The sequence below is a fragment of the Mesitornis unicolor genome, unplaced genomic scaffold, assembly GCF_000695765.1.
Source record: "Mesitornis unicolor isolate BGI_N332 unplaced genomic scaffold, ASM69576v1 scaffold38554, whole genome shotgun sequence".
In the NCBI taxonomy this organism is placed as follows: domain Eukaryota; kingdom Metazoa; phylum Chordata; class Aves; order Mesitornithiformes; family Mesitornithidae; genus Mesitornis; species Mesitornis unicolor.
The window spans coordinates 1-10,631 of NW_010180104.1; the positions used below are offsets into that span (position 1 = coordinate 1).

General features: G+C 39.4%; 1 protein-coding gene across 1 annotated transcript in view; it reads left to right on the forward strand.

The window, feature by feature from the left end:
- Positions 1 to 228: 228 nt before the first annotated feature.
- Positions 229 to 10,631, forward strand: part of SMPD4 (sphingomyelin phosphodiesterase 4, neutral membrane (neutral sphingomyelinase-3)) — a gene marked incomplete at its 5' end in the record, with an annotated part of 18,379 nt that continues 7,976 nt past the window's right edge. The window contains 9 exons of the mRNA XM_010183005.1: positions 229 to 315; positions 792 to 934; positions 1,907 to 1,982; positions 2,844 to 2,952; positions 3,559 to 3,611; positions 4,207 to 4,358; positions 5,630 to 5,762; positions 6,417 to 6,488; positions 9,956 to 10,045. Coding sequence (XP_010181307.1) covers positions 229 to 315; positions 792 to 934; positions 1,907 to 1,982; positions 2,844 to 2,952; positions 3,559 to 3,611; positions 4,207 to 4,358; positions 5,630 to 5,762; positions 6,417 to 6,488; positions 9,956 to 10,045 — 915 coding nt within the window. The remainder of the gene's footprint in view (positions 316 to 791; positions 935 to 1,906; positions 1,983 to 2,843; positions 2,953 to 3,558; positions 3,612 to 4,206; positions 4,359 to 5,629; positions 5,763 to 6,416; positions 6,489 to 9,955; positions 10,046 to 10,631) is intronic.

The following is a 10,631-nucleotide window of genomic DNA, read 5'->3' on the forward strand; positions in this document are numbered from 1 at the left end:
GGGTCGGCGGGGGTCGTCCCGTTTCGGTGGGAGTCGGGGTTTCTGGTTAACGATCAGCTTTGTTCCGTACCTGTGAAGGTACAAGGTCGGTCAGCGTAACGGCAGCCACTTCAGCAGAAATGCTGTATCCGAAATGTGGTGTAATGAGGAGATTTTTACATTGTGGCCGTGATGTAATATTGTCCTTTCTGACAACGGTGATCTGATTTCCCTTGTGATTTGTAACAGGCCACTTTGAAAGCAGACTGCATAAACAAACCATTTGTTCAGAGATGCCACGATCTGGAGACGGTCATTGAGGAGTTTCCCGCCAAGGTGAGCAGTCGCTGCCTCTTCAGAAACTCATTGCCTGGCATATTTCTGAGGAATCTGCTTTTTTCATGTTACTCTTTTCGTTGTTCCTATTTCTCTTAGCAAGAGTTTTGAGACCCCAGGCAAAATAGTGGGAATCTAATGTTTCCCAAGAGTTGAAAACCTCTTGTTTCAGTTGACTGCACTTCATTAATACCCTTCAGCCTCAATTCACAAGGAAAAGTAGTTTTTAAAATGTAGCAAATAATTGCATACAATGCTGATGAGTAACTTTAGTTGCAACTTTAGTAGGATCAGAAATCAGGAGAGATTTCCTGAAATTGCCCTATTATAATACATTCTTTTGAATGGAAGTGATAATTTGGAATCAGTCACAAATAGCTGCCAGACAGTATCTTTGTGCATTCCAGTATGTGCAGTAGAGATTGTTCAAGTGAGGAATTGTGCGTGTTAACTGTTTGTGGCTGTTTTCCTTAAAGGAACTACATGGCATCTTCCCATGGCTGGTGGAGAGCATTTTTGGTAGCCTGGATGGCATCATTGTAGGCTGGAATCTTCGCTGTTTGCAAGGAAGAACAAATCCTACCGAATATTCTGTGGCTTTGGATTTCCTGGATCCCAGGTAAACTCATTCATTTCATCACAGATCAAAAAATGTATGGAGAACAAATAGTGTTTGACCTCTGTTGTCCAACTATAAGTTCAGAAGAGTGAGTCAGGAGGGGGTACTTTAGGGTGATAAATAATCTTAGTGAATAAGCAGGGTGTGGGAAATCACATTCTTTTTTTCCGGAGGAAGTTGTGAAGCTGGCAGTTTTCATTTGTTATATGCAGACGTGATCTGATCAATCGATCAAAGGCTTATGGTTTGTCTCTATATATACAGATGTCTTCTTTTTATTTCAAAATAAACATTTATTTCCAATTGCATATGCTTACTTTGTTGTGGGTTGAGGTTTTGTTTACATTGGAATGCTTAAGGGAGTCTCCAGCAGAACTGCTTCACATCAACTACTGTGAAGCAGCCGCAAACAAATTAATGCTTTGTCTGTATTTTGCTGAGTTGTTGCACATCCATGAAGAACGTGGGCATTGGTGTCCTCCTGAAGGATACATGTGGCTGAAGGTTGGTGTCCTACACCCTAGATGCTGGTCCTTGATTCTGTGCAGGTTGTAGTTCAGTCTGGAGGCCTCCATACTTCTCACTAGTGTGTGAACTTGGGGAAGAAAAAAATAATCCCATGACAGTTCTTTTCTCAGTTGGAGACCTGATAGCAGGTATTGGACTTGCTATAGAAAAGCAAGTTATTGGGCTTGCTGAAAATACGAGCTTCCAGAGCATGCAAATGGTGGGCAGGAGGAGAAGCTGGCTGCATACCAGCATTTTGAGAAGGAGGTGATGTCTGGTTTCTTTTACCTTAGGGGAATAAAATTTGAAAGGTAAAAGGATGGTTGTACTAGAGTGGAGAGTAGTGGGAGAGAGCAGCTGGATGACCACAGAAGTACTTGGAGCATGGATGTCTGTATGAAAACTTAGTGTGCTGTGTTCTCATTTAAACTTACCTTAGATTTTCTTTCTGATTCTTGTTTGCAGTGGCCCAATGATGAAGCTGGTTTACAAACTCCAAGCAGAAGAGTACAGATATGACTTCCCAGTCTCATATCTTCCAGTGAGTAACTGGAAATATTGTAAGAAGAGAAAATAGATGTTGTTACAGCTATTGGAACTTGGCACACACTTAATATCAAGATAGGCCAAGGCATAGCTTCAGTGCTCCAGGTTTAGAGCATACCCATTTCTTTAAACAGTTGCTAGAGAAGGAGAGTTCCCAGCCATAAACTCTGTAGGAGATGGCGGCTGTCAGCAGTTAGATATTTGTGCTGTTCAACCAAGAAAGCTGCATTGTGATATCCTGTCCCCACAGAGAGTCTTGTGCTTTATCTTGGTTACCATTAGTTGAAGGACTGAAAATAGTTTTCCAAGCTCATCACAAAGCAGTGCCTTCCCTGGCTTACTTTGTGGCCCTGTGTTTGATGCTATCAACATAACATTTAACTGCTATCCCAGATATGAAGTATGACATTTCAAACAAAAATATTTACCTGCAGAGTTGTTTCACTATGTTTCTTCCGTTGCTACCAGCTACCTGCTATCTAGAAATTGATTCAGGTAGTTCTACAGTCTTTGACAAAAGGAAACATCACTTAAGTACATAGTAATTGCTGATCCACAGCTCAGTTACCCTGACAAAACCATCAGGCAAATACTGCTGCTGCTCCCACTCCAACTCGAAAAGTGTTGGTAAAGGCTTGTTTTTCTGGATTATACAGAGTACTAATTTTTCAGTGAGAAAGTTGGCATTTATCTAAGGAGTATTCATTTGCACAAAGATTCGCAATGCAGTAAAATCCCACTGAGCTGAATGTAGATATCCCAGAACGCTGGAATGCAGCAGAACTTCACTATCTGAAAACACGCTCTGCAAGTATGCTGAGTAACCTGCTTAATATTTCATTACTCTGTCTTTCAGGGCCCTGTGAAGGCTTCAATACAAGAGCAAGTCCTACCTGAATGTTCTTTATACCACAACAAAGTCCAGTTCCCTTCTTCTGGTGGTTTAGGGTTGAATTTGGCTCTTAGTATCCTTTTAACAGTTGGATATTTAATTCCTTTTAAATGTCTAAAACTGAGCGATTACAAAGCATTTATGTTATGTATTTATTACTCATATATGGTAAATGACTCTCATGCTAAATAGTTTGGGCTAATTAGAAATGTTTAAATTCCAGTGAAGAATAAATTTGTCGTCTTCACGTAAATCCTTGCAGAGGAATTTCTGGCCTTATTCAAGCCAACAACAAAGCTGCCTGTGATTTCAGTAGAGCCTGTATTTCACAATTTTTATTTTCGTAACTACTCATAGTTTCTGTAATGTGATAGAAAAAGGGCATGTTAACTTTGCAGCTAGTGTACTTGTTGGAAGCAGTCTAGCTGCACAGGTTTCAGTTTTAGTTAGTCAAATGTGCTAAGAAGAGTAATGCAAGCACACCTTGCCACACAGAAAATGTCAATTACCAATGTTTGAGTCAGTTGGAAAGCAAGAAGGCAAAGCTGAATTTGCTGTTAAGCTCTAGCCAGGTTATTTAGCATTGACAAAATAAAAGTTGAATGTCTAGTCATCATCCCCAGGTATCTAACAGCTGTACTTGTTTTTTATTATCTGATCCTTGACTCTGTTTTTCTAGATCCATTTGAATACTATATGTTTTACTTTGCAATTAGTTTGATTACACAGAAGGTAGGTACCCTTGCAATTTTCTTCTTAAAATAGTATTAGCCTTTCTTCACAATGCTTTAAGAGCCTGTTGAGATGCTGTGTAGCTAAACTAACAGCAGTTTTACCTCTACTTTTAGAATTTGTTATTGCTTTGGTTCAGTTGATGATACACGACTGAATAGTAAACCAAACACCCACCTTAGAAATACCAGTAAGCAGTCTGTCCAACAACATACCAACACAGGCAGGCAATGGATTCCAGATGGGTTTCCTTCTCTATCCAACACCGTTTATACAGTCATAACCACAGCTTTGTGTGCAAATGTGGTGTCTGGTTATTTGGTTCTCTTTCTGTTGTTACCTGTGCTAGTTCTCACACTTGTGCATACACCTGCACTTTTCCAAACTTGGTTACATTCACTACTACAGCAACAGTTTTCTTACAGTTAATTACTTTACCTTTGTTCCAAAGTGTCTTTGTTGTCAGTTCACCCATTACAACCATTTGGCTTCCGCTTATTTGTACTAAATGGGTCTGGTTGTGTAGCTGACACTCCCTAGCAGTGGCTTAAAGTAACAGTATGTAATTCCTAGCGTATCCTTGTGTCTGTTTCAGAGCTCGCCTGTCACCCATCACGTCAGCCCTTCCAACAGTGCTTATTTCATCTTGGTGGACACGTACCTGAAGTGTTTCCTACCCACAGAAGGAAGTGTCCTTCCTCCACCTTCTTCAAATCCTGGGGGAGCCATCCCTTCCCCAACTCCCAGGTAATGACTGCAGTGCCAGAGGCAAACTGTGGGAACAGTGCTTACAAAATTTGGCTTGGTGGAATCAAGTCTCTAACAAGTAGAAAACACTCTGCTCTTTATGATTTGTATGTACTTACTATGTAATTACAAAAATTAAATAGATTTATGTTCACTTAATTTTATCATAAAGGTTTCACTTGCAAGTCTGGAAGGTAGGTATTACTGGAGCAGAAAAGGCATGTACAGGTAACAAAAATTCATCAGTTTAGCAACTCCAGTTGTGTTTTGTGCCCTGCCACTGGAGTAGGACAGATCTGACTGTACCTGACAGTGGTCTTTACTGTCTTCAGATACGTATGGTATGCAGTGAAGATGGCAGTGATGATAACCAATGTTACAGGCAAATTTATTTCAGTTCTGAGGTTGCCATCCTTAATTATGTAATACTGTCATTACTTGTTTTACAGTTCTTTGAAATTGCTGTGCCAGGACTGCATCCGTGGCTTTGTTGCAGAGCGATGGTGCTCATAGTTTTCTTAGTTCATGATTTCCTGATAAAAAAAAAAAGCCAAGACACATATTAGTAATCAAATCATATAATGAGTGACTGCATTTTGGGTGACTTTTTGTATGGTAATAGATCAAGCTATTTAGCTGCAAGTAGAAGGAAGAGGATGAAAGATTTTTGACCACGTACTGAAGTTCGCTATGTCTATGTGGTAATGGCATAAAAACAAACTCAGCGCAAGTGAAAATTCTCCAGTATAAGCATCTCTTGTTCTTTGTAACGGCTAAGTGTGAAAGTCCACATTTTCAAAGTCAGTTCTGCTACGCAAATTTAGAAAATGTTATCACAAGTAGCAATTTTATACAAATGTAAAAATAAATAGCCATGAAATTTTATATAACTGCTTTTTAAATACATTTCATAAATCAGTTTCCATAGCCTGTTGAGCCTTAGCATATACCTAGGAAAATACAGATCAGGTGAATTTTGAATATGGAAGGCAGAGTTAAAAAACTAAATAGGACAAAGTAAAAAAACATGTATTATTGAGCATAACATCAGGTCTGTGTAAAGCCAGTTCAGTGCACTATGAATAGTAATGTAGTGTTTGTTTATAGTTAAAGCGACCCGTAATTATAACTGGCAGAAGTTTGAAATGTGTATTCATCTATGCAGTTTTACTTCTTAAGGACTGTTTTCCAGTTTATAAAGTGGTGATTAAAAGCAATTACATATTTCCTTGTGCTGAGGCTTACTAACTTCCATTCACTTCTCTTTGAAGGTCTCCAGCAGTGCCGTTCACTTCCTACGGCATGCATCACACCAGCCTGCTGAAACGGCACATTGCCCATCAGCCTTCTGTGAATGCTGACCCAGCTTCCCAGGAGATCTGGAGATCAGAAACACTGCTTCAGGTAAGTTTGGATTTAAGGAAGAAAACGCCCCACAGCATTTCTTGCTGTTAACTGAGGAATCTCTTCTTTTTAAACCAAAAGCAGCTATGCCATTTTGCTCTAGCTTGTTTTTGGAATTGAGCAGTGCAGCTGTTGTTCTCTGTTAGTGAAACAAAGAATCACTGTGAAACTGTTAAGTTGCAATTTAGAAAGGCACTTAATACCTTTTTTTTTCAGACTGCATGTCTAACAACTGATCTCAAGCATTTGAGTAATTTTTTCCAGAAAAGTTCCTAAACCTGATTTTCTTTTTTTTTTTTCTTTTTTACTCTTACATCAGTTCTCTGCTTAAAGCAAAGGTTGAGCTCAGAGAATTTGATTCTGTTCACCATCAAGGAAAGGGAAAGGAGAATCTGAACTTAACATCTGTTCTGAAACAAGTTCCTACCATGTTGCTGAACTGAATTATTGATGCTTAGCAGGTGACAGCAGTATGCCAACTCAGTCATTGGGATTGACATGATAACCTGCAACATCTCTGAATAGGTGCCTGTCTATTTACACGTACAGCTTAGTTTTCAAATGATATGCTATGGTCTTCCCTTATACCTAGCTTGTGATGACAAGTCCTGGATTATTTATTTTTCCCTAGCTGAGAAAATATTTATTTTGCAGATCTTTGTTGAAATGTGGCTTCATCATTATTCACTGGAAATGTATCAGAAAATGCAGTCCCCTCATGTCAAGGTAATAGTTCGTACTTCGTTCGTGAGTGTCATCTGATGGTTGACCTCTTATCGTGGGGTAAATCTCCTATTCTGTGGAGAATTGTTTTGATTCAAGGAAAAGAAGTAACTTATCAGAGTATCTACGTGAGTGAGTCAAAATTGCTAATGCAGTTAAGAATGTTGTGACTTAAGTGTGTCACCCAGACTTGCCTTCATTGCAGAAGTTGTGTTGGTTTTGTTTTGTTTTTTTGTAAAAGATAAGTATGTGGGATGGTCACAACAATCTGAACACCAGTAATTAAACTACTCACGACAGGGAGAATGCCACTATAGAATCACAGTGTTAAATCCCACAGTGGCAATGTGGCTGCTAAAAATAACTAAAATTGATTTCCAGCAGTGATAGCAACTGAAATACCAATTAGTAATTTCTACGATCTATAACCATTTTTTAGCATAAATCCAAATTTAAAAAGGAAATCTTACTAAACTGTCCTTCAGTGTTATGTGAATAAGCCATTTTTGTTGTTGCATATTCCAAAAGACGCATTTCACCATAATGGTGTCGGAAGCAGTTCTGTACCTGCAAAGTTCAGAATATCTTACAAGCTCTTGCTTAGATAATACACTGTTCAAGCAGTTTGTGGTGGCCTGTTCAGTAACAAACTACTGCATGTTAAAACTCAAGTGTTGGGGAGTCTAAGATCAAAGGCATTATACATGTAAAGGGAATTTTAAGGAGAAAATGTTGATCCTTTGAATTCCCTCTGAGTCACAGTGGGACTTGCATAGAAGGGGAGAGAAATATAAAAACTACTTAGGATTTATTCCTGTGTGAAGGAGCAATATAAGATTTGATTGACTGAGAAATTCTGATCCTTCACTCCACCGGCTATAAAATAACAAACATATATTTATATTTTGCTAGGGAAAAACATGGAAGAGCTGACGTGTCATAGGTTTTGTCTTTTACTCTTAAAGTTGAGGTCAAAATGCAAACTCATTAATGTTGCAAAGTCTCCACTTGGGACTCCCAGCAGCATGGCTGTGCACCTGTGATGGAAAGGCTTTGCTTGAAGTACCTTTGGTCTGTCTGTCTGTCCAGTCTCTGTGCATCAAGTGCTGTGCTTAAGCCAGAAATAGTGATTGCTTTAAACTTCTCTCCTCTGTTCACCTTCTGTACTTCAGGTGCTCTCTTCTAACAGTAGAGAGCAGCAGTTACACACAATGACTATCAGTGTCACGGTGGAACAGGGCCTAGGTAGAGCTTAAAGTTTTCTGAAATCAGGATCCTCCACAAAGTGTGTTGAGCCACAGTGTGAGGCTGTAACTCCTTTATGGTATTTTAGATTTGTCTTTGATGGGAAGTAATCATAGGCACATAAAAAAGGAAGTCTTCACTTTTTGGGAGTTAGAACACTTAAATAGGGGACTGAAATTCCCCATGACATCCATAAATGGACAAAGGATCCCTCCTGAGGGACTGAGGAAACATTCCAGATGAGTTGGGGACAGAACTATTCAGAAGCCTGTGATGCTTTAACTGTGCTTTTTAGACCAGTCTAAGGGTGGGCTGAAGGAGAATAGTCTGCTTCATAGTTTCCCAAATGAAGAAGTATAATATGCAGAAATGCAAGTTTTGTTTTGACATAAGGGTTAAAGGGCTGGAAACCCAAGATCACCCTAAACTTTATTCTTAAAACTATTAATAATTATGCAGGTTCACTTGATTCCATTTAGCCTTCTGTGTGTCTGGAAGGAGTGGTAATAAGCAACCATTCATCCTGGATCTAGGCCTGTTTGACCAATACCTGTATTGGAAGGTGGGATGAGGTTCCACAGAACTTCTTTGTCCAGCAGCCAGACTTGTTTGCTTTGATGGGCCAAGCAGGATCTAAGATGTGTAACGTTCCTGTGAAGTGCTTCAAGGAATGATAGATTTTCCTTAAACCTTGTTAATGTCATCACAGATTTCTCTTTACAAGTAGAATGAGGTGGAATGGGAATGAATAGTAAAGAATTTATTTTGAGATATACTTTTCTATTTTACTGCTTTGAATTATTTCTGGATCTGGTATGAACCTCAGGTTGACACTATTTGCTATGCTGAATTTCACTGTTTTCCCTATAATTCAACTATTTTCTCATTCTTTTACATTGCCTATTCGTTTTCTCTTTCTCAGATGACCAGAGCCCAAGTGTGCAGCATCTCTTTTCCTATTCCCTTCTGCTGTAATCACAATGAACCCTTCAAAAGAAGTCGTTTAATAAAACTTTATGTACTGCTTCCTAACCTTCCAATGCCAGGTGCCACAGACCCCAGCACTGCATGTGGAACACCCATTAGACTACAGGCTCTTGCTGATTCTTGTGGCAGGGGAGTTGGCTATGAAGCAGATGTGTTTGAGCTGCTGGGGAGCTTGCAGTAACGATCCAACCACTCTTAGAGTAAAAAACCAAAAGATACCAAGCTGGCACTGGAGGAGATTGGGTAGGGACTGTTCAAAGACAGCAGAGGTGTGATCTGGAGAGTTAGTTTAGATGCTTGACAATAGTCATTGGGATTTGTGTAGTGTACATTTTTTATGTTTTTTCATTAATTTCATACATGTGTGTCACTGTCGCTACAGTATCCTCTTCACCATCAAATTGCCAAAAAATACTCTTTACCTTATTCATCCAAGAAGGAATCTGGCTAAGGCTTGCAGAGATTTCCGTATTAAGGCAAGATGCCTTTTGCATCAGCATGTAGCACTGATGTTGGGTCTTTTGCCTCTTCATACATGTGATGTAGTAAAAGTTAATGTCTTCAGATGGGGACCTTAGAAGACCTGCAGTCTTTCCAAATGACCTTCAAGAAGAAAGAGAAGACAAAGGATTTCTCTGAATAGGAAGCTTGCTGGACAGGCTCACAGCAATTATAAAAAGCCATATTTCTTTTTTCTTCCTGTTCCTTAGGAAGAAAGTATCAGTTCTTCCTAGTATACAAACCCTGCTTCTCCAGCTGCACAGGAAGAAATGGCAAAGGTTTTAAAATAGTATTAAAAAAACAGTTTGAGTATTAAAAACTTTACTCAATTCTTCAATAAAACAGTGTAACAGTGTGTACATCTTGTTGCTGCAGTTAACTTCTGAAATGGGGAGTTTATTTGGTAAGAGCTCTGTATCTCCATATCCTTCAGTACTTGCTCTGAGAGTAGTAAAGACAACAGCCACAGCCACTTACCACTCTACATTCACAACTGCTTCCAGTTGTTTCCAGGTTGATAAAGGGCATAAAATACTGTGGAATCAGTCTGCTGGACACCAGAAAGAAGAGGATACTGTGGCTGCAGTTGTTATTGTGATATGTTGTCCCTGACTGTATTTGTGATGTTCATTTTTTCCCCACCCTTCTTCCTTGGGCTCATTCTCACTTTTTTTTTCTCTTGCTCTCTTCTCTCCCTTTTTCCCTCCCCCCCTTCCTTTTTGTTGCTGTTATCTCAGCTGGAGGTTCTCCACTACCGACTCAGTATCTCCAGTAAACACCACGGTAGTCCTGCCCAATCCAGCTACCAGGCCCTCCACGCATACCAAGTATTACCATCTTTTCATTTTGTTTCCTTTTTAAAAATCTTGTTCCATCATATAATCTGCAAAGTGTATTTGTGCTAGCCGTAAGTACAGCAGCTTTTTCTGCTAAGGTGTGGTTTTACAACTTGATTGAGAACACTGCATTGAGATTTACTAAGTTTTCAATGAAGACAGAGACAGAGGTATTAGCAAAGATCATGGAGAAAACAGTTAAAATCTGCCATATTAAGAGGACTGATTGGGAACTCAATTTTTTAGAGATGCATTCTTGCAATGCATTGCAGAAAGTGGCTTATCAGCTGTGCTGACATTTTTTTGTCACCTAAACTGGCTTCACTGATGGCAGATTTCTGCCTCTCACACACTAGTCATTGAGACAAACCTTGCGTGGAAAAGAAGGTCAGAAATATGCATGGCTGTCCCCTAAAATTAAGGTAGGTAACATCTAGGTTTTTTTAAGCCAGTGAAATGTCATTGTATAGCACTAAATTTGTAGTGGCAACGTGAACTTGACAATCGAGTTTTGCAAAAGCACACGAGTAGTACATTTGCAGATTGTTCAGGAAATGTGCATGCAGAAACATTCCTG